This window comes from Gadus morhua, chromosome 1, assembly GCF_902167405.1.
Source record: "Gadus morhua chromosome 1, gadMor3.0, whole genome shotgun sequence".
In the NCBI taxonomy this organism is placed as follows: domain Eukaryota; kingdom Metazoa; phylum Chordata; class Actinopteri; order Gadiformes; family Gadidae; genus Gadus; species Gadus morhua.
Genome location: NC_044048.1, coordinates 4,504,349 through 4,532,264, shown reverse-complemented (window position 1 = coordinate 4,532,264; position 27,916 = coordinate 4,504,349). Strand labels below are relative to the sequence as shown.

Sequence of the window (27,916 nt, the reverse complement as noted above, 5' to 3'; positions counted from 1 at the left end):
TGGTTTGTCAAACATTAAGAGTACGGTACCATTGATTGATTTCGGAAATACACATGAATATAATAGGAACAAAATATAGATAAGAATAAGAAATAAAATCACCACATAAATCACATAAGTAACAAAATAACATAAACCAGCCGCTTGTTATGGCGACGTTAAACAAAAACCGATGATATCGATTTTTTGCCTGCTTCTGTTAACCTTGTTAACATAACCTTGCTGTTGTCCTGGCTTTAAAATACATTCATATTAGACTCCGTATTTTAATATGCAGTATTTTCGTTTGACACTACAAAAAATGAACCCATTTGGCTTTTGATGCTTTGAACTTGGAAGACCTTCCCTCCCGGTGGGGTCTCGGCCCAGGGGAACAGGCTCACTACTTCAATGTGAACCCTCTACCACACCCACGCCAGAGGGTCGCTCATCACTCCATCGGCAGGAATCTAACAGAGCCGCCCTCCTGCCCTTGCATGAATATCCACACACACACACAAACAGATGCAGCACACTCATACACTTATCTCTCTCTCTCTCTCTCTCTCTCTCTCTCTCTCTCTCTCTCTCTCTCTCTCTCTCTCTCTCTCTCTCTCTCTCTCTCTCTCTCTCTCTCTCTCTCCATATGTAGCACAATAAACATACACTTAAAACCCCATCAAAAGAGGGATATCTCAAGAACAATGTTATGGTTGTGTGTGGCAAGGTTGATCACTGAGAATACTTTCTAAAAATCCCTCTAGTAGAAAATACTTTCAGCCAGGACAAAATAAAGCCCTTATAATTTCAATTTCCTGACAGTTGATCAATAGGACCAATGAACCGGGGATGGCACAGACTGTTTCAAACACATTTGTTCACAACAGAGTTGTGTGAAGTCAGCCCTGTAGCCCATTAAGTTTTTTGGATCATACAGAAATGCAAAAAGTATAGATTTGGATCTCCTTCATTGATGTGTTTGGCTTGTTTTTCTCAGAGGCATCGTTTTTTTTTGTCAATCATCTGCACCTTAATCTCACCATACATTTGTTTTTCGTAATATTTATAAAAATATAAAAGGAAAATGATATCCTTTGAAAAGCTAATTCATCTGTCATTCTCTGTTCTCGAAAGTTGTGTGGTTGTTGACCCTCACATTTTCTTCATCTTAACCACCATGAGGGATTTTTTTATTCTACACCTCTAGTCCTGTTAGAATATTGATAAGAGGGAAATTCTTAATCTAGACCTCTAGTTAGAATAATTATGAGAATGGAGAATTGTCTTCTTATTCTAGACAACTAGTTAGAATAATGAGAATAAAGTTCTCTTCTTATTATAGACCTCTAGTGAGAATAATAATGAGTAAAGTTAAATTCTCATTCTAGTTAGAATAATGAAGAGTTTAAAGTTAGCTTCTTATTCTAGACCTCTAGCGAGAATAATGAGAGTGAAGTTGTCTTCTTATTCTAGACCTCTAGTAGAATAATTATGAGAGTGAAGTTGTCTTCTTATTCTAGACCTCTAGTAGAATAATTATGAGAGTGAAGTTGTCTTCTTATTCTAGACCTCTAGTAGAATAATTATGAGAGTGAAGTTGTCTTCTTATTCTAGACCTCTAGTAGAATAATTATGAGAGTGAAGTTGTCTTCTTATTCTAGACCTCTAGTAGAATAATTATGAGAGTGAAGTTGTCTTCCTATTCTAGACCTCTAGTAGAATAATAATGAGAGTGAAGTTGTCTTCTTATTCTAGACCTTTTGTTAGAATAATGATGGGACTAAAGTTCTTATTCTAGACCTCTAGGATGAATAATGATCTGAGTAAAGTTCTCCCTTTATTCTAGTTAGAATAATGATGTGAAGTGGGTGCAACATTTGAGACTATTGATGGGGATTTTTACTTTTCTTACATTACGATCATGTTCTAGATTGAAACAGCATCAGTGACCTACCTATGTGGCTTCTGTGTGACGAGGCACTGCTCAGCTGTCCACAGAGGGACACCAGACAGATGATCAGCAGGAGCGCCCTTCTGCACGCACTCTGAAGGTCCCTCCCCCGCATTCTGCAAACAAGGAAAACCAAAAGCAAAATAATTTTAGCCCAATGTTAAGGTGAACAGAACAGACAGATGTGAAAGGCAGAGCCAGCACTAGCTCTGAAAAAACATGGGTCAATGCATCCCTGTGTTCCCAGTGAATCCGCATCCATTCAGAAAGCCAATCAGAAAACAACAATGCGGTGTCTGGTGCGACCCTGGGATGGATTATAGTTTTACTCTTCACACTTTGGGATCGTTTAAGCGCATGTGATGTAAAGAATACATTGAGATGGACAGGCAGGCTTATTTGGGCTGGGGCCAACCATACCAAAGCTACATTACGGCTTGCTAGACGGTGGTGGTCAATGAGAGTAACTCCTGAAATCAGAAAGTAGGGATTTAAAGAGCTTAACAACAGGCCTCATTTGTTCCGTCAAGGATTAGCCCCTGGGAAGGCAACGCAACCCTCTGGGAGGGCAAAGCAAACAGGGTTCACCAGGGCTACCGCCGCGGAGTTCAAGTGCTGTGTACCAAAGAAGAGCTTCACACTTTGATTGATAGTAAGGACTCATGTCATGGACTTAAAAGACATACTACTTTACAACCAAAATACCATTGAAGATACACAAAGATGCAGGTAAAGAATACCTGAACCATCACCTGAACCCAGTCAAAACATACTTAATGTACAACTGTATTCAATGTGCACAGTTTTTTGTGGAACCGCAACACACATTTACTAAAGCACTCCCAACCTTTATTTTTGCATAAAACACAGAAAAAGCATGGATTTGAGACCACTTTAAAGTGGTGACAGAGCAGAAATACTATCTAGTCCCCACAACCCCTCCCCCTTGGCCTTGGTCACCATCCGCTGTCATATCTAAGTATCTCAGTGTGTAAGTGATGCTGTTTGTGTGGCCAGGGCCGGTTACACTGACTTCACTAATCTTCATGTACCTTCTATGGTTTTTTGTCTGGTGATACCAGTGGACCCCATCAAAGTGGCCCGGGGAGAGCGGGTGAGTGTGGGGGAGGGGGTTGAATAAAGCAATGCAATCAGCAGCTCATCTCCGGCAGAGCCAGCTCCCTCTCTGGGGGATGGGGGAGTTGCAAATCACCGGTCCTGCTTTAAAACTCAGTTCCATCGTGGCAGCTCAAATTAGCTGAAACGATTGGTTTCACGTAAAGCGCTTAACTCTGACTTAATTTGGCAGGCTTGAGCCAAACAGAGGGCGGAGGCTGAAGAACGAGAGAGCGCGTCGCTGCGCAGTTGTATCTCATGGTGAACTCAAGATAACATATTAAACCCATATTTCACTGCTGAGAAAGGATCGCTGTGCAGGCCTATTCACAGAGGAACTTGATGAAAACGATGGCTACCGACATTAGCCTTGCAGAGGAGCCATAGAGCTGAATATTGAGTTATGGATAGGAGAAGGAGGCGGAATATTGGTGGTGACAGCGACTCCCTTGGGTGGCTTTCATTGCAGTCACTGCCGCTGTTTAGTCCACTCTGCATGGAGACACACAAGTGCCGGGGAAGGCACTATTTCCCTTTCCTTGAATAGAATTTACCTTAAACAAATCTACGCTCAATAAACTGTGAGCCGGCTTGAATAACAAAATAACTGACTTCGTTTTTGGTGCCACTATCGTTGCAAATAACATACTTTTTTAACATATGTTCATTCACTATAACTCTTACACTATAACACAACACATATATTTGTAACTATCTGATTGCTACAGCCATCCGGTACTCATAATGGATTGTTTAGAACATGCTGAACTTTGCAGTAGTTCCTATGTTGATTGTATGTATTTGTTGATTGTCCAAAATAAATGGAAATCTAAAAAGAGCGAGCCTCGGGAAGCGACTGTATGTGAAACTGCTGCCTACTTAATCTTTCCATCTGACAGAGGTGATGCGGTCGCCGGCCCAGAGCTGGTTAAACAGAATGAGTCCACTCTGGGACCAGATGGCTCATCCCCAAATGCTCTAATAAGGAGGAACACATTTTGGGATTTGTCAAGGCTGGTTTCAATGCGCCAATGGCAGCAATATGAGATAACTTCAATCATATGCATACAAATGTGAAAGTATCAAAATGTTTAAATACTCGAAAACATGTATGGGCAGTACTAACCCAACCCAATACACTGCTACAAAGCACATGGCACTTTCCACTGAAGCAGCCTTGCGGTCTTCATGGCAGAGGTGAACTGATTGGGATTGATGGAAAAGGGGATACAGCCATGTTTCCGGATGTAGAGGCAGACACAAGGTTGCTTTTGTTTTTCTTGGTCTCTTTTGTCTAACCCAAACGTGACACACGGTTGCTGGTGCACCAGCGTTAATGGTCCCGAGCCAATCAGGCACTGGTGTAAGAGCCCACGATACGGGGGATATTAGTGGTGTGAGATGGAGCCTGCCAACCCCGCTGAATGGATTCTAAATGGGGGCTGGGTTGTAAGCCGTACGTAGGATTAATATTAATGAAACATAATCCTTTATCTTATGCTATTATACATCCCCCCGGTGTGTCAGGGCATTCCTGAGGTGACGTGCGGTGAATTTAATTCAGAGAGAGGGAACGCTCAGGTGAGGGTTTACAGCATTTCTACTGATCTTTGGATCAATGAGCAATAAAGAGAGTTAATTAAGTTAATCATGTAAAAATACTTTCCATATTTCATTTTAAAAAGTACAGACGCTGCAATGCATCCGTTGTATTAATTTATTCCTTTGGGAAAATGTTTCCATGGGTTTTCTCACAATAACTAAGAAAGCATACACAAAATGTGTTTGGAAGCAGCATATCTATTATTGCAGACTTTCTAATCCTGCACCCATTTAAAAGATTAACCTAGTATTAAAAGCCTCTTCTCATTGTCAGATACGTGGGAGGTGTTAAAAATGGCCAGGCAAGCGGCTAACACGTTGTCGTATCATGGCGATTCAGCAGTGAACTGCTGCTCTCTGGCTAGCACATCTATGCTGGCTTCTTTTCTGGTCGCGGCACACGCTCTAAGATGAATGCTCAAGGCTCTCTCCACGGCTCTCATTAGTTCTTGTGGAATCCTCCTGTGGAAAGACATCTGACATATTTATTGTGTTGCACTCTACTTATTTTTTTCACTCTCTATTTTTCAAAATAAAAAGTGACATCTAATCCATGCAAACAATCTGACACAAGTACGCAAACACAAACAGAAAGACACAACCACTGGTTGCACTAAAAAAACACTACGTGTTTGTGTTTGTGTGTGTGTTTGTGTATGTGTGTGTGTGTGTGTGTGTGTGTGTGTGTGTGTGCGTGTATGTATGCGTGTGCGTGTTGTTTTACAAACAAACATCCATGGAACATCAGATGAAATAAATGTATTAACAGATTAGCTTCCATAAAAAAGGCGTAACAAACATTATGCACATGAATTTTATAAATAACTTGAATATCATAAAAAGTTTAACGACCACTGAGAGAAATCTTTCAATAAGGAAAAAATAAGTTAAAATATTCTAAGGCCTTCACCTGGCATCATCACGCATAATAAACACGCAATACAATTAACTGAAAATAGTCTAAGATCATAAATATAATTTACACATTTTTCATTTGACAGAGGTGCAAGCAAGTGCTCATTATAGGTAGGGCGGCTAAGTTAAAAAAGATACACACTCAATAAATTAAAGCTAAAACGTACTTGTGTATTTAGATAGGAGTGAAAGTCTGGTTTATAGGTTTGTGCAATCACAAATCAAGAACAAGGCCACTCATTTGAATAACCACTAAACTGGTCATTTAGTGGCCAAATTATATCTACTGATTATTTACTATGACCTGATGTGGTATACAAGGAACCTCTCATCTATCCCTCACACACACAAATCTCAAAAGGTCTGTGTAAAGAACACACTGACAGTCAATAAGATTACATTAATACAAAACACAAAAAATTGGCATGTAAAAGACCAACCAAAATGTATGTTTGGTACATGAGCTTAAAATAAAACAACCCTCAAAATAGTCATTCATAAAATGATCTTACATTTATGAAGAGGACGTTTTTAGCATTTAGCTTCTACCAGGAGAACACTGGATTTGTATCAAGCAGCAAGCCTTTAGCCATATAAACTTGGGTCCCCACGACAAAAGCCTGATATAATAATCATATTTCCAAACAATTAATCATTATGGCGCCACTAACATGAAATAACCCAACCGTTTAAGCTTGACATGGTCTTTCTAGGTTAAATATTGACATTGTTCCTCGATGTCCGCAATGGCGAGCCTTCATAGCTACCTTGGGCTAAAGGCGCTCCGGCCTCACCGCCCAATCTGGCAACACTGCCTGAACGTCCTCGCGCTCAAGCCTCAACGTTACTCAATGAGACCAACTGGAAAGATACGAAGTCGGTATGAAATGAAACTATGAATAGGAAAATAGTATAAATGATATCGAAATTCTGTTTTCAGATTATTGAAGACACAAGTGTGTTGATTTGTTAAACATTTGAACGAAGGTTAACGATAAAAAATGGACTAAGTTACGAAGTCTGAAGTAGTCGAGTCAAAAATGTCGAAAATGACTTCCATTGTAAAAAATATTATTTTAAAGGTCCCATGGCATGCTTCTTCATGGATGCTTTAATATCGATATTAGTAGGCCCCTAACACAGTATTTGAAGACATTCCCGAAATTCAGCCGTGGTGCAGAATTACAGCCACTACGAGCCAGTCGCACATTGAGCTTTCCCCAAACGCGCCGTTTCGGTGTCTGTAGCTTTAATGCAAATGAGGTGGAGAGAGGCGGATCAAGAAGGAGGGTGGGGGTGTGGCCCTGAGCAGCTTGCGGCCACGGTACCATGCACTCTGTTTACAGCGGATGAATCGCAATGGCGAGGCGCACACAGCCTTTGGCCGTGTTCTGTAAATATTCTAGAACACTCCGGGTGCTCCTGCAGGAGTCCTGGAGCTCTATATCTGAATAATATCATATTATACATAGATATCTATATCATATAATATATATTATCAAGGCCAAAAGCTGCTGGCTGCACGCTGCCGGCTGCCTGCTGGCAACAATCCCTGCCTCCTCCATGTCGCAGTTCATGTACTTCAGGGAGTCAAAGCCAAAGTTACTTTCCCCCAATTCCTTCTCAAACGATATTATGAATCTCAAACGACTGCGTCGGGTTCTCCGACGTCTCTGGTTCCTCCAAATCAATCTGAAGTAGACTGAAGCACCCGCTGCCGGCTGCCCACTGCCCGCTGCCGGCTCACGGATGCCGGCTGCCCACTTTCCGCTGCCCGCTGCTGGCTGCACGCTGCCGGCTGCCTGCTGGCAACAATCCCTGCCTCCTCCATGTCGCAGTTCATGTACTTCAGGGAGTCAAAGCCAAAGTTACTTTCCCCCAATTCCTTGTCAACCATGACTGAGATAACCCCAACTACAGTCTCGTTGTGGAAATACCAGAGATGTCAAAGAACCGACGTGTTCTGCGCCATAACACCAACAGCAGAACGGTTATCCAAATAACAAAGAAGAAGAAGAAGAAGACAACACTTGCGTTACAGTGTGTGTAATCACACACACACACACACACATACATGTGGCGCTCGCACGGACGTAGCTTATTGTCTCATTGGTGGGCCAAGTTCTCTGGGTGGGCAAGGCAGAGAAAGGGGAGGTAACTTGGCCCCTTATGACGACATATCGACGGCTTATTTCAAATAAGCGAGCCTGATCTTAAATATTTTCAAAGGTGAGCAGGCTACCTAGCACTCGTTTTACACCGAACGCAAGTTTTATCCATCCAGTGAAAGAAGAAGAAGTAGAAGAAGTAGAAGAAGTAGAAGAAGAAGAAGAAGAAGAAGAAGAAGAAGAAGAAAGAAAGAAGAAAACTTAAGTTGAAAAATTGTTGAGCGCTGCATGCAGCTATGTGGTGCATAGGCTGTGGAGGCTGAGTGCATGTGCATGTTTGTGTACAGTAAAAGGTTGCGAATCAAGACCACGAAGAGAAGGGGAAAGAGATGATTATTCATGTTTACATTTACAATCTACATTTAGGGCATTTAGCAGATGCTTTTATCCAAAGCGACTTACAGTAAGTACATTTGTCAGAAGAAGTGAAACAATATATTCATGTGAGATCTGCACACCTTCATATTCAATAAGTCACCAAACAACCGTCAGCGAGGGATTGAGGTTGTGGAACAAGTGAATGTGTTTGTGTAGGTAAGGTTTATAAGTGTGTGAGCGTGCCTGTATGTGTGCATGTGTACATTTGCATGCATGTGTGTGTGTGTTGGTGTGTATGTGTGTTTTGTATACGTGCGTGTGTGTGTGCATGCTTGTGTTTCTGTGTGTTTATGTGTGGGTATGTGTCAGTGTGTGTACGGTGTATATGTGTGCGTGCTTGTGAATGCTTGTGTGTGCTCCCCACAGGGTTTGTTGTGTTATTTTGAAAGCTGCCGGAGCAGAGGAGGCCAACTACTTAGTTCCAGTAGCCGGCGTCAGACCTGGAACCTGCTTGAAGAAACATCCCCTCTAGTGTAGAGGCAGAGGTCAGAGCCGTCTACCAGCTCTTCTCCTCCACACCCTTCGCTTCTTTCTCTCTCTCTCTCTCTCTCTCTCTCTCTCTCTCTCTCTCTCTCTCTCTCTCTGTCTCTGTCTCTGTCTCTCTCTCTCTCTATTGCTATCTCTCTCTCTCTCTCTCTCTGTCTGTCTCTGACTCTCTCTGCTCTAATCAGAGTTCAGTGAGGTGTTCTTCCGTCTGACTCATCCATTCCTTCTTCTTCTTTAACTCTGGTGTGTTCACGTTTAGTGGCACACCGTAGGCCTACAAACGCAGGGTTAACCCAGCCCCCCTCCCTATCTATCTATATATATATATATATATATATATGGTAGATCATCTTATAGCAGACCTCTTTGCAATTCATGTATCCATCCAGTGAAATTAATGAAATTGACCTTGAACAATATGTTTTGTGAATGGACAGTCAATTGCAGAACACCAAAAACTATTTTGTATTTAATTTATTGTTGATTCTAACCATACCACAATTATTCTCATCCCATGTTAAAAATTCAATATAGCAGGCTTCATTGAGCAATGTTGCCGAAATCCCGATTCACAATGGATCTAACCTGGAGCCAGTTTTACATGAATAACCTAGTGCAGCTTATAGGTGCTCGGAGTGGGAACGACAAAAAATTATGGTAGCACCGTGTGAGCAATGTTTACACTTTTTGAGCAGTAGTTGTGGATCAGGTATAGGGGGCATTTCCAGAAACAGAATTACACTGATTATTGAGCGCTATTATAGAACCTTTAAAACCAAATGGTGGTGCCCCTGGATAAAGATATTTGCATTTTAAACACCTTTTTCCCGGAGATAGGGTTGTTTGGTGTTCCGTGTGTGACGATGAGCATGACAATGCCTCTGTCACTTGTGATAGCGACTCTCACAGAGAGCGGTGCTTTGGGCTATAGGCGCTTTGTGGCTGGGAAATGAATATTCAAAAGCGTGAAGAGTATTTTGACACAAAATGAATGCCTGTGATCCGCGTAAGCTGCAATAAGATCAAAGCAATGCTAAGTGGATCTTGTGGCTTTTTTTGCGCCTCCTCATTGGATCCAACAATGTGTCTGTCGAAGTGGAAAATTACACCACCGCTTTTAAAACCACGTAAGCAAGCAAAAAATAAACACTTTGCACCCGAGAACACACATTAATTGTCAATTAAGGTCCAACGACTGACTAGGCAGATAAGAACAATGTGGAAATGTGCTCGGGCAAAATGACGAATGATGGATGCGCTCTACCAGAAGGCGTCTCTTGATGAGGGGTTCACACCCCTCCTCATCTAGCCCATGAGCAAGGCACTGGAGAGCCCGGTTAAAGGTGATTTTTGGAGATTAAATAATGAAACCATTTATTTTGAAAGTGCACAATTTTTTTTCATGCCCTTAGGGAAAGACAAACTTTGGCTGACCCTATCTCAGGCCCCACATTAAATGTTGCATGAGGTAACCTCTTATCTCCAGCGGAGTGACGGTTGGCTCCGTGGTGCACTCAACAGATGTGAGGATAGAGTCCTAAATGGGTCAATTTTAACTAGAGAGCCAGATGTTTTTTTGCTTCTTTTTCTACCAGTCTCCCAAAAAAAGCCTTTTGGAATAAAGTGGGCTACTGACAAAGTTAATAGCCCTGTGCGCTGCTCTGCATTAATACTGGCCAGGGGCAATCCTCGAATCGGTTATGGAGAACGTCATGAGTCCATTTTTAGGCATCAATGGGAGCCTTGATTATAGTCTACCCAAAGCTGAAAGTTCTCTGCGCAGCTCAGACGCCAGCGTGCCAGATTCTGTAATTGAACCCAGCCTAATGGAGTAAAAAATAATGAAAAAATATCTTCCCAGTCAGTTCCCAGATTCCCCTCTTTTATGGTCCACTTGCCACCTTCATCACATCATTAGCCAACAGACAAATAGACCAAACTAAATAAAGCTGCTACACAACACCTCATTAGCACCCCCTCAGGGTAGCTGAGTGTAATTACTACTGGACCACAGAGTGGTACCAGGGCCAAGGAAACATACGTCTGCGTATTACACTAGCTAAACATCCACCAACAGCCCTTTGAGAGACTGCAGGTTGTTGGCCGAATGCATTATTTACATTGGAGCCAGGCGAGGCACTCCTTCCATCTGCCTCAGCGCTAGCCATGTAGCTCTGCATGTGCTCATGAATAATAAAAGACCAACAGCGCAGCACGTGGGAACCGAGGAAGCGCTGGCGTCCAAAAAAAAATAAAAACACACCAAAAAGCAGTTGGTCGTCCATAAGCATGAGAGACTAAAGCAGGACGTTGTGCATCATCTCAGTGTGGAAAAATACCCTCTCTGGGCTAGCCAGCAAGACACCCGCAAAGAACCCCACAATCAGATAACAAATTACAGACAGTAGCAAGGAAGAACAGCAGCAACAAGGAGGAGATGGATTCAGAAGAAAGTACAACATTAAATTCAGTGGCGGCGTTTGGGCGAGCAGCCACCTGGCTTAACTGATCCAATCATCCATTTGCAGGGAAAACCTTGCATACAAAGCCCTGCCACAACTTGGCCGGTGGGAATGTCGATTTCCCCTACAATACCCACCAATAAGAGGCATTTACTGACGGTTGTGACAACTTGAGCTCAATGAACAGAGGAGTGGTGTTTCCGCGTAGTGCATCTCACCCTTCTGCTGAGCTTGGGATTACACAGAGGAAGAAGAGGATGCATGAGGCGCAGCAATGGCTGCCGATTACTGAGCATAACGTTTCAAACATGTAGTGGGACACACAAGTAGTACCTTGGATACAGAAGAGGACTGATGGCGAAACGGCGTGATACTCATCAAATTGTTGTGTCCCTCCTTTGCAAACAGCAAACACAGACACTGTAGGATTACATCTTTTTAATCGTCTTCTTGAACCTCCATCTTGCGGCTTGGTCGATTAATATCTATTCCGAAGAATAGCTTTGTAACTAAACAGACAGACTGGGATATTCCGAGCCTCAAACTTTCTGGTTACTATTCCAGGCACTGTAGTTTACCCCCATAAGTTTGCCTATAGCATTCTCTGACTTCTGGATCTGGGTTTCAAAATGAAGTAATCCTCACGGGCCTACGCTGTGTGTGAGTGTTTGTATATGAGAGGCTGGTTGCTACAGCTAAAGGTCTAGTTGAGAGCAGCTGTGCTGTAATTGCATGTCTATTTGTGTTTTCTGACATGTCAATGGAAGTTTATTTTAGAGGAGTTGTTTATTCTGTGATCTCCTGACGAGGTATACACACCCAGGGCCCTCGCAGAACAAAGGGATAACAAGGGCTTTTAAGTTTCAAATCTTTTTATACTTTTACTTATTTATGGTTTGAGATTTGAATGGCTTGGCGAAGGCAGTTCAAATTGGATTCTGGGGCTGAGTGAGGCTGCATACCTGTTTGCATTGAGTCATCATTGTGCACATACCAGTTATCACAGCACACACTCAGGAAGAGGTCTCCTGCATGGCAACACCATTGTCATGAATCACTATCTGCAACTTCTAACATAAACCAGCCTTTGGAAGCGTCTGTGTAGCATGTGCATTGTGACGACCACATTAGTGGAACAAACTGGATAAACAAAAGACATGGTGTGTAAATGTCGAGTTCTACTTCTGATCGCCCGCCGCTGTCTATATGCCAGTTTGGTAGAGTCCCATGGCGGCCATTATATGCAGAAGTATAAATGTGTGTTAATTATTGTTACGAGCTAAACCTACTGGACTCGTTCTGCCCCAGTTAGCCAGCCCATAACCTAGTGCGATCTTACCTAGGTTGGTCTCACCTCCAGCTGCACTCCCAGCTGTTTTTACAGCCTAATGAGACCTCAGTGCCCCTCTGTGTGATGTCAGTACTGAACCTAACCATAGGCACTCTAATGGCGCATTTCCACCGGCGGTGTGGGCTGGTATGCAAAGATGCAGCACGGTTCGTGTTTCCACCGCCAAAAGTGGCCGTGGTCCGGAATGAGCTGATTGGTCAAAATCGTCACTTCCGTGCGACACAGGGATAAAATAACAAAGAAACAAAGTACCAGCGAGGTATTTCTGGACAACGGCAAAAGCTTTGTTTATAGAAGAGAATGTCGTGCAGAAGTTTGACTTCCTACATTTTTGCTCTCTGCTCATTCTGTTGCGTTCTTCTTTTTCCTTGGATTTATTACCAGGCTACACTGTGTCGTGCCGCTATGAGGTCACGCTGCGGCTATCCCTTAACCCCACCCTACCGTGTACATCAGTAGAGAGGACCTGTGTGTGTGGACAGGTACACTCCAGTCTTTTGGAAGTAAACGTCTACGTGAATAGAGTTTGAGGCAGTAAAGATCAACTAATGTACACTAGAAGATATCTAGCCTTAAAAAAAGTTTTTTCTTAGCCTCTTAAGACCCATTCGCCCACCGGTGGGCGATTTGTGTTTGTTGACCACATGTTTCCACTACGCAGCGACATAACCCGCTTCAACTTTCATCATTACAGACATTCTATACGTCGTTAGAAAGGGTAGAATCTCCACAATTTATTCATCCAGCTGTTTTTTCTATAAATCATGAGCACAAAACCATCAATCATTGATATTTACCAGCATGGTAAACCGGAAATGCCAATAAAACAGAGAGACTCCCTACCTTTGAAGCAATCCGAGAACCGTAATATGTGTCCATTCTAGGGCTGTCAACGAATATTCGAAGTTCGAATATTCGTTCGAAATGTATCCAAAAACGCGAATTCGAACGTGAAAATTAATATTCGAATGTGAAAAAACACTCCCGTGGTACAAGCGCCTCTATTTGCTTTGTGAATGAGCCTCTGTCTGTTCGCGATGTCCCTCATAATATTCGAATGTGAAAAAACACTCCCGCGGTACAAGTGTAACAGACTAGTATGTGAAGAGCGAATGTATTTTATCCCCTCGGGGTTTCCGTACTTGGATATAGGTATTCCAGCTCGGCTATGCCATTCAATAAGCATCCGAAGTAGAGCTCAGGGAGCTAGTAGTCTGGCTGGTGAAAGCTGCTGTAACGCAATGTTCTCGGCAAAGTCCGAGACAGCTTTTTTTTCAGGAAACCGAACGATGCGTAGTGCTGGCCCTTTCGCTGGCATGGTGGAAGACGTAGGCGACATGCATTTTTTTCTTTATCGATTTTAATAGGCCTTCTCGATAAATGGTAAGCAAAGCAAGGAACGTTACCACTAGCATACTTTGTAACATTCAGAAGCGGGCGTCTTCTTCAGATTACTATAGTTTGCGTGCTTGCAGGTGTGGTGGTGAAATGCAAGCGATACAAAGTTGTGGCTTTTCATGATTAGGCCTCCACGTTACTGGGCTGTTTATAGGATATATATATATATCCCACTAATTTGAACCATGGTTTTGTCGCATTATTGACATATTGACGGCAACTGCGTAAAATAGGCAACCAGATATTCGAATAGTTCGAATTCGTGATTTTTTTCCAAACGAACATTCGAATGTCATTTTTGAGCAATTTTGACAGCCCTAGTCCATTCCTCAATTATTTATATTCCAATTGTCCGTGAGAATCCACTGATCAAAAGCATCCACATGGTTTTTCATAAAATTATTCCAGCTTGTGAATATTGTCGTGTAAAGTCCATTTGTTTACCATCTCCAAACTTTGTTCGTCAACTAACATCCAGATTTTCGAAGCCGCATGGATATTTTCTCTACCTCCAGTATGGAGTTGTTGGGTATGCTTGTTTTCATCACTTTGCTGGCTACAAAATGAAAGTGTCCCCGTCTTTTTCTGTTCAGTTTTCACCCCGGTACAGCCCGTGAAGTAGATGGAGCGCTCCCAGTTCGAAGGGCCAATGGGCTTTGTTTACTTTGTTACGCGGCTTTAGTATAGGGACAGCGTATTGGCTATTGATATATCAATCACTTGGGCTTCTAGCCAATGAGTTTACCTTTCCAACGCTACCAGGCGTGTCCAGGTGTGATACGTATGAGCCGAGATATACAGCTGCGTCATCACGGCAGACAACTCGCTTTGCGCATGAGAGAGCCTCCAGCGGACCAGGACGCACGCCGCACACATTGATCACATTGATTTCGCCGTTTACAATGGCGAAATCAACGAAGAAAACGAAATATTACACACATGAAGGGGCCCTCGCTTTGATTTTGGCTTCATCCGAGGACAGCGAAGACAGCCAATATGATTCTGAGATAGAGGAGATGTTCAAGCAACAATTGGACGACATCTTAGATCGGTGAGTGACGCCATCTATGTTAAGGTGACCAGACGTCCCCGATTTCCGGGGACAGTCCCCGTTTTCGGTGATCTGTCCCCGGTCAAAGCTGTCCCCGGAAATGTCCCCGATTTTGACGGTGAATGGGGGAAAAATGCGCGCAGACTCAAACACCAGTTATTACGGTAGTAATTTAACGCAGCACCAGAGAAGACGTCGTATGACGTACAGACGTTATCAGGACGTACGACCAGACGCAGCAGCATCAACAACAACAATCTAGAGGCGGCAAAAAGGAAAAAGAAAAGATCAGCGGTCTCATAAATGGTATGTTGTGTATGAACTTATTTATTTTGTGTGAATTGGCAGTAGGTGTGTGTGTGTGTGTGTGTGTGTGTGTGTGTGTGTGTGTGTGTGTGTGTGTGTGTGTGTGTGTGTGTGTGTGTGTGTGTGTGTGTGTGTGTGTGTGTGAGAAGTGGTAACGTTAAAATAAGTATGATTGTTTATCTGAACTGAAGACCTAACGTAACGTTATAAAAGTCAGTGAACGTGACAATGTTTTCATATCGGTCATTAGTGAAGCTGTAATGTTAACGTTAGCATGAGATTACCAGGTGATGACATTGTATGTGGCTCTGTTTTGGAAGAGGGGGAGGTGGAAGACTGCTTTGGTAGCATATGATTTTCCTGTAGGCATAGGGACCTGAGACTGTTAAAATAATAATAATGATGACATTATTTATTAATAATAAATTAATTAATAATCAGTCAATGGTTGCTAGTTGTGTGTGTTAGGCTGCTGTTTTTTTTGTCGGGCTGTGTGGGTAACCAATGACTGTAGTAGTTATAAATGCAGACCATTTGATTAGCTGATGCCCTGAGTCACTGTTTTATGTCAATGTTTTTAGTAAAGGGATAATAAATAAATAAGTAATCAACAGAGTGAAGGAGAGAAGATGAAAAGAGCAGGAGAATAGTATGGAAAGGCAGAAATATAGAAGTAAACAACAGAGGGAAGCTAAGGAGAGAAGAAAGAAGGGTGAAGAAAAGAAAAGCATTGAAGGAGAAGAGAACAGACGAGAGTATTACATCTTTTTATATGTTTTGACTTGGTAATTATTACTAATTACATCTTGATGATATTTACTAGCTACTGGTCTGGCAGCTGTCTTTGCACATGACACTTAACTTTGGAAGAGAGATTTTTTTCTCATGTATTATTCTATATTTGTGTTTTTGACACTGCTGTGCACTACTGATACATGATATTTGTGGGTGCTGATATTTTGATGTATTAACCTTTTGCAGGGGCGCCACCAGGGATGTTGGGCCCCATTAAAAGATATCACACTGGGTCCCACCATCACACACACACAGGCAACGCCAACCATGTGCAGTTTCTGTAACCACACCTCTACCTGTGAAGGCTTCAATTATCTTATTGTCCGATACTAACTTTACAATATGACATTGAGTTGTGATAATATAACACTGTGAAGACATGAAGGAAACATTCTGCATACTGATAGTGTTTGTTTAATTATAAATTTGATTTTCCATTAAAATCCATTAATGATGTTTTTTTATTAACATAACTAATGTTCTAATATTTTTTCAGGGCCCCTGTCAGTCACTGGCCCACAGAATTTTCCTAACTTTTCGCCCACTAAGCTGGTTAAAATAAATGAAAAAGTACTTGTCCCCATTTTTTATTTCATAATGATAATATGTAAGGATTTTTCACCGCCGCATTGAAAATGTCCCCGATTTTCAGTTCAGAAATCTGGTCACCTTAATCTATGTGTATTTTTTGTGTGTGGGTTTTTATGCTTACAGTGAACAATGCAGTATAGTTATATAGTATACATTATATATATAAATGAAAAAATGACAGAAATGATATAAATGAAATGTTTATTTGTTTTCTATGTAAATAACACCCCATTGAATTGCATTTATATATTTCTTCATTATATTTGGTGACATTTGTGCATTGCATTGTGTTTGTAGGTCAATGTCTAAGGACAGTGATGCGGATTGGGAGCCGCAAAGCCAGACAGGCAGACCCCCGGCCCCCACTCCTACTGAAGGTGGTCGTGAGAGATCGCACTCTGCAGCCACCAGTGCTACCTCCCCCGCTGCATCGCCCACCGCCACACCAACGACTGGCCGTTCCCGTGCTGCACGACGTGTCCGGGGGAGGGGCAGGAGAGGAGGATCCCGAGGACCCTCTCGAGGACCCTCTCGAGCACCCAGCGCCGTCACAGGGGAACAACAGTGGCGTGATGTTGGGGATGACGACGTCGAGCCTGCCCTCCTTGACTTCGTGCCGATGAGAGAGCCTGGACCACAGCAGCGGACCAGATTGGCAACCAGTCCACTCGAGTTTTTCAAACTGTTCTTTACCGACGCTGTGCTCGACACTTTGACGGTGAACACCAACGCCTACGGAGCCAAGAGGCACGACGAAAAGCAAGTGGTCTGGCACAACATCTGCAGAGCGGACATCTACTCCTACCTCGCCATGGTGATCTACATGGGGATGGTCAAATGCTCCTCGCTGCTGGACTACTGGAGAGGGTCCCGTCTCTACAGCCTTATATTCCCCCCCTCTGTGATATCCCGAAACAAGTTCCTGAGGATTTCCCGGGCTCTCCACATGAGCGACATCACAGCAGACGAGGAGAACGTGGCTAAGAGGGGGACGCCGGCTTACGACCGCCTGTGCAAGATCAAGCCCCTTTACAGCCACATCGTCGAAGCCTGCAAAGCCCACTTCCAGCCGGGGCGACACATCTCTATCGACGAAAGGATGGTTGCATCCAAGGCCAGAATCTCCCTAAAACAATACATCAAGAGCAAGCCCACTAAGTGGGGATATAAGCTGTTTGTTTTGGCAGATTCTGGCACTGGATACACCTGGAATTTCTTTGTGTATGAGGGCAAGTCACCTGGTTATGGAAAAGGGCTGAGCTATGACTCCGTCATGTCACTCATGGACTTTGATCTCCTTGGTACAGGTTATCAACTTTACGTTGATAACTTCTACACAAGCTCCCACCTTTTTCTGGACCTGTTCAAGAAGAAGATAGGGGCTTGTGGTACCATTCCTGCGAACCGGGTTGGTTTCCCCAAGACCACAATCAATGACTTCACAAGGGGCACTCCTCGGGGCGCCATCAAGTGGATCAGGGACAGTGAACTGCTTTTTGTGAAATGGATGGACACTAGAGAAGTGGTCATGTGTTCCACCATTCACAAGGCGTTCACCGGCGACACGGCCCAAAGGAGAGTGAAGACGGCTGGAGCGTGGGAGGTCGTCCATGTCCCCATTCCAGCAGCAGTCAAGGACTACAATCAGCATATGGGGGGGGTGGACCTGTCGGACGCACTGATTGGGTATTACAGCTCTTCACATAAGACGATGAAATGGTACAGGACATTTTTTTTCCATTTTTTGGACATTGCTATTGTGAACGCTCACATACTGTACCAGCAGTGTCAGAGGGGATCGATGAATCAGAAGGAGTTTCGTCAGGCCCTCATCGAGGAGCTTGCGGAGCTAGGAACACCATCCACATCCAGGTCATCCACCTCACAGGTCGCTGCACCCCCAAACCCAGCAGCATCCCACAAGCTGCATTACTTGGATGAACAGGATGAGGCTAAGCGGGACTCTACGGGCAGGGCCGGCAGACGGCTCTGCAAGCTGTGTCACAGAAAGACACCAGTCGGGTGTTCGACGTGTGGCGTTCCCTTGTGTTTTGTTGCCACAAGGGACTGTTATAATGAGTGGCACACACAACAAGGGATGTAGAACGGCCCAAAGTGTTCTGACAGTGCACTGTACTGGTTTTGTTCATTCTTGTGTATAGTGTATTCTTATACATTTTTTGTATAGTTTTTGTATATTGTTCATATTTAGTTCCTTTTCTTATCATATTTTTTTTTTTATAGTTCACTCATTTTTCCTATTTTGTTATTGGCACAAGTAATAATATTATATAATAGTATATTGTAGAATAATAAAATCCTTGTTTGAAATTCAGTCCAGTATATTCTGTCATTTTTCTATGATGGTTACTATCCGGTAGAGTCTCATCACATGACAATATCTCAATATGGCCATATCAAATGAATGTGTGAAAAAATTATGTTTTGAATCATGGAGAAAGGTTTTATAGTCACCAAAATGCTTCAGTAATGTTTCCAGTGTCACAGAAGTGAGTAAATGCATTTGGCACAATTTGGCCATTTTGGAGACATTTTGGAGAGGTTTGGGCCGCCAGTGACCACACACCATAAAAACTCCATTAACTCCCAAAGCTTTAGGCCTAGAACTCCAAAAAATTTTCCAGGTGTAGTTGGCATGATGTAGAAGGTATTTGGCATATTGCCATATGCCTTACATAAAGCACATCCTAGTTATTGTAGTTCAAATATGACCCATTATTTTCGAAGACAAAAAAATTGCTTTAGAGCCATGTTTGAACTGATGTCATTTAGGTTGTGTGTATGACACATGCCAAATAAACATATCTACAGAAACTAGAGCTTGTCAGCTTTCAAATGAAGTATCATACATCCATCTAGGACTTAGGGTTACTGTGTTATAAGCTTTTCCATTTGGGTATGTGTTTAGGCGAAAAAAACCAAAATACTGCCGGGCCTTAACAGGCTAATGGCCTGTTTAATTGCCTTTATAAGAAATTTGAAAAGGATTCTGGTACACACATGCCTCTTTGACTATGTGCTGCGGTGTGTTCTGTGAGCATTTGTGTTTCAGAGATAAGTGCAAACAGAAGTCGTGATATCTATTGATACTAGTACAATTCATGCAAAGAAAACGTTTTTTAGTTGAAGGGGCCATTGAGGTAGATTGTAACGACAGTTAAAATTGGGAAAACAATTGTAACTTAATCAAAGTCAGTCAAATCAACATGATTATTTTGTACAACTGGTCTTTTCACCAATAGAGAGTTGAGGAGGACAGAGATTTGACTCCTATAATGCACTACAACATATTGTTCTATTGTCCAAAATACAATTAAATGTAGGGTGGATGAATTTCATGCTTTTGGTCTTGGATATATATGTAGATACACATCTATGTCGATGCGTATATATATCCCTGTGTGTGTGTGTGTGTGTGTGTGTGTGTGTGTGTGTGTGTGTGTGTGTGTGTGTGTGTGTGTGTGTGTGTGTGTAAAAGTAATGCACAACGTACTACTACAATTTCAGGCCACATTGAGCATTGAAATCATGGCAATAAGCTCTCATGATGCGGCGCGTAGCAAAGTCATTCATCATTTATTAAGTTAGAAGCATGTGGTGTGCATGCCTATAATAAGCCAGGCCATCACAGCAGAAATAATGTGGCATACAGCAGCACTTTGCAAATTATGGCTGAGGAAGTGGTGGGAGAGCAGGTGTGCCGCGAGATGGCCCTTTCTATGTATATTTCATCATTAGTAAAGAAAATAAAAAAAAGGCACGTTAGCTAGGCCTAAAAAAGTTCCTGAAGATGCTAAGGCAGTGGACGAGGGTAACTAACCCGTATAACCTGACATGAAGCCAGCCCCCTGTTTGGAGGTCTGGCGGACATGGTGCGCTGGTGCCCTCCGTTGTGTCCGGTACATTTACCCTGATAGTCCTATGGCCTATTGTTCTCTCTATGTACAATATGTCTCTGTGTAGAGTCTCACTTTATGTTATGCAAATGTGACCATCTCATTATCGTTCTTACTCACTAAGTTATATTATGTTTTGAATACTTGCATGTATAACATGCATCTGAGACTTCATTGTTTTTGCCGCTTACTATCTCTACTAAGAGGCCTACTTTTAAGCACACTTGTACATATTATACAGGCCTACATGTCGCACATCAACCTCCGGGGATCAGCGCTCAGCTGAGCAATGGAAGAGCCCAGCTAGGGGACTGCCAAAGGGGCTGTCCAGATGCTTCTGAGCCCCTTACTGTGTGTGTGTGTGTGTGTGTGTGTGTGTGTGTGTGTGTGTGTGTGTGTGTGTGTGTGTGTGTGTGTGTGTGTGTGTGTGTGTGGGTGTGTGAATGTGTTTGGGACATGTGTGTGGGGATATGTGAGGATGTGTGTGTGTGTGTGTGTGTGTGTGTGTGTGTGTGTGTGTGTGTGTGTGTGTGTGTGTGTGTGTGTGTGTGTGTGTGTGTGTGTGTGTGTGTGTGTGTGTGTGTGTGCGTGCGTGCGCGCGCGCGCGCGCGCGCGTGTGTGTGTGTGTGTGTGTGAATGTATTTGGGACATGTGTGTGGGGATATGTGAGGATGTGTGTGTGTGTGTGTGTGCGTGTGTGTGTGTGTGTGTGTGTGTGTGTGTGTGTGTGTGTGTGTGTGTGTGTGTGTGTGTGTCTGTACATCTGTGCGTGTTTACTTCTCCAGTGATCCTTCGAGAATATAAAAAGTGATTCACTGGCAGTGATGTGTTAGCAACCAGCTCATTGTTGTCGCTGGGCTGAGATGCCAAACTATAATGGCCTGGCTTCGTTCAGAAAACACGCCATGGCTGGATCAAAAGGTTAGAGTCTGACAAGAATAAGAACCCACTAACAATCCATGTCGCAATTACAAGTAGTCAATGAATCTTGTGTTGCTCTAATACAAAACATTGTGTATCATGTGGCTTTGACACCTAATCTAAAAAGCCTAGTAATGAAGCCACTGGTGAGACACACAATTAACATTGAGCCACCGAGCCTTTAATAAACGTGCCTTCGGAGTGTATAAAGTTCCTATCTTCATCCAGGATAGACGTTGACCAGGTTATCACATGTGTCTCCATCAGGATATACAAACTTCTGGGGGAGCCTCATGTAGTTCTTGCTAAGCAGGTATTTATAAAACTTGTTCCACTAGTTGTGGATGTGCTGTTAATGCAGAAAAACAGCTTTTATGCGTCAACTGCAAGAAAAACGGAATACTATGCTGGATTAGCACTTAATTATACATCTAAATACATCATAATCACATACAAATCCTACTACTATAATAGCACGCCTGTTGCACCAGTTACTCAAGTTACTCATGTGCGCATCATGTGGCAAGCAGCCTGCAGCTCACACACACACACAGCACGCGCAAACGCATACATACACCGCAAGCATGCACATAAACACTGAATACACACCGCACACACACGCACATGCACACGGACATACATGTAAAAGCACACACACACACACACACACATATGTGCACACACCGCACGTCAAGACATAGGCAGCGAACTATACAGGGTTGCGCACACACACGGAGCGAGGTGAAGTGCATTGCGGCACGGCAGTCACGGGGGCACTATAGCTTTTTCATTTGAATAAAGGCACTCAAAAAATGTGACACAATGTTTTTATCGTTCTAACTTTTTCAAATTGAATTGAGGATTTCATTGTTACTTTGCTTATTCAAATATACTTTGAATAACGTATTTTTGAATGACATTATTCGATTGCATAATGAATTGTCAATTGCATAATGTAATGACTTATTGAATTGCATATTGCAAATTGCATTGCCATTTGAATTTTGCTACATATATGCCTCCGGCACTGTCACGGGCTGTCCGTCAACGTGGACCTCAACCCCTCCAGTTATGTACCAGTATGAAGCTTACCGCAGCCCCCTCTTAATACAGCCTCCAACCCCCCCCGGCCCCCCTCCCCGGGGGGCATGCCTTCCACCTCCCGTGTAAGAGAAGGCGGCTCGCATCTTTATCACACCCACCGTCTTGGAGGAAGTGAGGGGAGGAGGTGGGAGAAATTGATTAATTCATTCCCGGTAGGTGTTTTTAATTACACTGTCAAATGATCCATTAATGGACAACGTGAAATCTATTACATCATTGTGTATGTGAGCCGGCTTCCTGTGTTAGAGCCCCCCCCCCCCCCCCCCCCCCCACCACCACACCCCGTCCGGTCTCCGGTGGCAGAGTTCATATAGGATTACTGAAACACACACTTGTTTGTTCAGAGGGATGAAATCAAAAGGAAGAGCTCATCAGCCTCCAGCTGCTCAGTCATCACCTCCTGATCACTGCCGTGGAGCCGCTGGCACCCGATGACTGCGCTGTCACCCCTCCAGCACAGCCCATGGTAGAGGAGCCACACCTGGACGGAACACGGTGACAACCAGGGCTGGTGAGGCCCACTGCAGGTGGTTGGATGATAAACGTATTCCCAGTGGGCCTTTCCCCTCAGCACATACAGTGTTTAAGGCCATGGCTAGCGTTGGCTGATAATGGGGGGCTTGGAAATCACGGGGATTCTTGACATTATGGTGAATCAAATGGTGACGTGTGATCCATGCAAACATAACAGGAGCTCAAGGCCCTCGCAGGGTAAGGGAGAAAAAACTGCTTTCATAGCGCTGAGACTGAAGTGACAGCGCAGCATATATCATGATGGCATTCTACCTGATGTCAGGTGGAACGGGGCTGTGTGCTGTGTTATCGTTTTCACGCACACTGCTTCTCTCTGTTTGCAATTTTATTTCTCTACCTGGAACAGGGCAAGAGAGACTTAATTATCTGTGTTTCAACGCAGTCTAGACTTGATATTGTTTTATTGTTACGTTTTTTTTCTTCTTAGTATTTCCAACTGTTATTTTGTATTCAAAATAAGAAGAGAGGGCTAAGGAAGACATGACATTTTTAATAAGAAAGATTTATGGATTCAATTTGAACCCAAAGTCTTCAGCAGTCGTGGTTTTGCCACTTTTCACATTTAAAAGAAAAAACACGTGCTTGAAGCTGTTTTTCTAACTTAACAGTCTTCACAGGTTTTAAGCTCCGAACATGAACAATGAAGGTTAGACATTCAGTGATTTTTGGTTATTAGTTATTTACAAATTGCCTGCCGACCTGTAAATCTATAGTTGTGAATATGAAATGTCCACCATGGGTATGAGCCTGGATCCTCAACTATAGAGGCATGCTAATAAAACTTGAGTGGTACCGTTTCTCTGTTGTAATACCCGCACCAAACGGCCAAGCTGGGATTCATTTAGTTTTGAACAGATGCAGGAGATACACTGAGTTGGTAAATTGATAGCGGAGGAGTATGTGAAAGTGAGATGTTATTTGAGCAGTTGGAAAATTAGGTGTGTTGGGTTTCTTCACCATAATGCACTCGTGTTCTTTCCTCATGCAAACCACTGGGTTAAACACAGCCCAGAGGCTCAGACTCCCAGTGTCAGCCAGGTCCTGATTTGCTTAACAGATGTTGGAACTTGATCTTCTGAAAGCATAGCATGAACAGACTATTGGTGAGATGTGAGTCGGATGAGGAGAGCACACCGAAGACAGAGAGAGAAATAAACGTTTCATTAATTTATTCGACATATGAACGTTTGCTTCAGCCATTTTGTTTACATTGTTCAAATAACACAATTTCTCTTGCCGGTGGCCTGGAGCCAACGACCTGTGAAGCACATGTAGTAACAGCTGTGGTCATTATGAAGAACTATGTGGCCAATGAACAGGCTAGCTTACCTGCTGGACAGAATGAGGGGGGTAACATTGAGCTTTTTTCTCAGTTGTCATGTATCATTGTTCGATTTAACTTTGGCGTTCCTGCCAGTAGAGGCCTAGGATCTGACTAGTCTAATGACTATACTATGTTCTATGTCATGTCAACGCTTTATTATGCAGAGTCAATGCTTGATTATTCTAATATGGGGACGTGATGTCCACTTCAGAAGATGTGATGGATGGCTTCACTGGAGGATCAACAGCTAACCAAATCAATAATGTGACGACAAACGACAAATTAGTTGTTCTCAGAGGACCCTGCCAAGATGGACAATGGCGAGATCCGACAGTTGCTGTTTAAGTGCTCGTTGGCGGGGGGTTTGGGAAGTATGAGTGATTACCAGACCCTGGCGGGGGAGCTGATGCAAGTGAATTGGATTAAAGCATCTTGTCAACATGTTTGTACCTCGGATGGATTATGAAGGGACAAATGACAGGCACGTTTCAGGGGTTGATGTGAGTAGGAGACGTGTGTGTGACAGGAGTGAAAGGAAGTCTATCAAAGCACTGTGATTTTGAGTGTGCTACTGTCATTTGAATGTGATCAGTGTAAACAAGAAGTCCTGTGGTTGAACACACCCACATGCCTTTTCGATTGCTTTTCATTAAGGGGGTCAATTGAATATCTTCTCGAATATAAAGTCAGATATATCGTAATTTCATGGGTTGATTACTTGAACAATTAAAGGCATTATTATTAATTGGCTGCTTTATCATATTAAACTAATTTTGACATTTGCATAACATCGTATCAGTTATTTCTGTACGCTTTAAACAAATATTGTGATGTATGACCCATAATGATTACATCTTAGTCTATCCTTACATTCTATTTACATGAGGAGCCTGCTGGTAGCTGTGTGGTTTCTGTTGTTAGGCTTTAGTAGATGTCTGTATTTCAATGAGATTCGCATCACAGCTGGTGGTTGTCATTTCTCTGAGAAGACATTGCAAATTAGCGAGACAAGGTATTTGGTGTTTCTCATTAATTAAAGGTATGATATTATGGACCTATTTTACCTAATTCCTGCATGGATATTTATGTCAGAGATACTGAACTAACGTGAGCACTTCAATTAAACACACCATCTGTGATGTCATTTTCACCCCACAAATTAAACCAGTTAGCAAGGAGCAAATTGATATGAATGATTCTCTAAAAAATTGCTTGTTTAATTTTTTAGTACGTGTGTTTGAGTGTGTGTGTGTGTGTGTGTGTGTGTGTGTGTGTGTGTGTGTGTGTGTGTGTGTCTGTGTCTGTGTGTGTGTGTGATTGTGTGTGTGTGTGTGTGTGTGTGTGTGTGTGCGTGCGCGCGTGCGTGTGTGTGTGTGTATTTGTGTGTGTGTGTGTGTGTGTGTGTGTGTGTGTGTGTGTGTGTGTGTGTGTGTGTGTGTGTGTGTGTGTGTGTGTGTGTGTGTGTTCCTCCTCACTAGTTCTCTAAGAGCAGGACATCTGGAGAGCAGTTTGACATGTTGCTGACTCATCCCCATCCCACACTCCCTCTCTACACAACCTTTGTCTTAACCTTCCGCTCTGCTTCCCATTCATACCTTGTTCTTCCTTTCACTCTTTCTTTCTATCCACCACCATAGGAGTGTTCTTCGACTGGCGCCCTCTTACATATCCATACAGGGTCACCATGTAAAAACGTCCTCCCTCGTTGGATACCACTTCACATAGGTTCTAGTCACCAAGGAAGAGCCCCCAGCTGACGGTTGCGCGGCCGCCTCAGTGGGTCGTCCTCCAAGCATGCAGGTCTGATGTGCGACCAGAAAAACACCTCGCCTTTCCCTATCGTTTAGCTTCTCCAAGATGTAGCGAATATCACATCGCATTTCAATCAGCTTTGAGAATCCCAAACTAATCTCATACAAGGACAGAGCTGGGATTGTACCGCCTTGGCTTCATGGTTGGAATGCAGACGGAGAGGATTAGCATAACAACACCTGGTGTTCGATGTGCCTCAGATTGGTTTGGATTTGTGAGCCTTTTTGTTTTCTGTTATTTTGATCACATTCACAATCGGTTCCTGTCAAATATGGTGTCACAGCTTTTTCATTTCAAACTTCAATCTGTGTTATGAAACACATTCCATTTTATTTTACGCCCAAAAATGGAAAATAAATTGCTCACGATAAAGTTGGCTATGGTTATAACGCCTGAAGAATTTAAACTATGAAAAAATAGTAACTAACTAACTAATATAATTCCCCTACTGCAGCTGCTACTAATAGGCCTACTAGTGCTACTACTACCACTACTAATACCATAACTGATAAATAATCTCACTACTATAATAGCAGGCCTGTCGAACCAGTTACTCAAGTGCGCATGTGCTAAGCGCGAACGCATATATACACCGCAAGCACGCACATGCGCACGAACATACATGGAAACGCACACACATGCGCACACACTACACACGCACACACACACAAGCACGCGCACACACCGCAGGTCAACACAAAGGCAGCGCACTACATACACCGAAGCACACACACACACAAACACACACACACACACACACGCACGCGCGCACGCGCACACACACACACACACACACAGACACAGACACAGACACAGACACACACAGACACAGGTAAGAAGTTTAACGGCTCCACGATCGGCACATGCGCAGGTAAGAACACACACGCATGCGCGCCCACCGCAGTGACACTCGCCCAGGTAAGACGCTATGTTTTTAAACATAACGGCTCCGCCGTCGACAAACTCTCCCGGGTAAGACGTTCTGTCTATAGACTATGTAAATTGCGATAAAATAAGGGAAGAGACAATTTCTCACCTCGACAAGCAACGGCAGGTCGTTCATTTTGTCATATAAAAAACGGTAAATTCAAACATCGCACCGACCGGCATATCAACACACAAGTGACTTGATCTTAAAGAGACATTGTCCCTATAACACAACGAAAACATCTCAATAGCACAGTAGGTTATGGTGTATTATGTCTGTAGATTCCACCACAAGACTACACTTTACTCTCCCCCTTGAGCCGCCCGAAATGTTTTTACACTTTGTTGCTCAAACTTATTATTACTCTTCTCCTTGAGCCTCCCGAAATGTCTTTTTTGCGATATTGATAACCCCCTTCCCCCCTGCGGACTGTTATATTTGTTTAATTTTTCTTATGTTTTGTGCGAATGCTATCTTGCCGGTGGCCAAGATAGTGACTGTAGGCTACTACTGCTTGTCTTGGCCAGGACACTGGAAGAGATTTTTAATCTCAATGATGATTATTATTTTCAACTAACCAATAGTAGTTGCCTTGCATTTTTAAATATCAATGCACTTAACAGCCATGAATAACAGTAAAAGCTATTTAATAATTGATTTGCATGCATAGACTACACTTTCCATTGAACAATTACCCCTGTTAATTACAACAAGAGGTTGCATGCGCAAAAACTCCAGTTATAATAATAATAATCAAAAAATATTTATAGAACATAATATTAATCTCATATCCAAGATTGGCGCTTCTGGTGTGACATTAAATACAT

The 27,916-nt window shown here is 43.0% G+C and overlaps 2 protein-coding genes across 3 annotated transcripts in view; one reads left to right on the top strand and one right to left on the bottom strand.

Moving 5' to 3' along the window:
• tafa3a (TAFA chemokine like family member 3a) overlaps positions 1-27,916 on the bottom strand; it is a 94,836-nt gene that overhangs the window by 33,973 nt on the left and 32,947 nt on the right. The window contains 1 exon segment of the mRNA XM_030358761.1: positions 1,934-2,046. Within this exon segment, the coding sequence (XP_030214621.1) occupies positions 1,934-2,045 (112 nt within the window). The 5' untranslated portion in view covers position 2,046.
• Positions 14,576-18,884, top strand: LOC115545489 (piggyBac transposable element-derived protein 4). 2 transcript variants are annotated; one of them, XM_030358736.1, is made up of 2 exons: positions 14,576-14,857; positions 16,847-18,884. In XM_030358736.1, the coding sequence occupies exons 1-2, from the start codon at positions 14,709-14,711 to the stop codon at positions 18,651-18,653; spliced, it is 1,956 nt and encodes a 651-aa protein (XP_030214596.1). In that variant the 5' UTR covers positions 14,576-14,708; the 3' UTR covers positions 18,654-18,884. The 2 variants fall into 2 exon arrangements, with proteins under 2 accessions (XP_030214596.1, XP_030214606.1); XM_030358746.1 differs by having other exon boundaries at positions 14,577-15,163.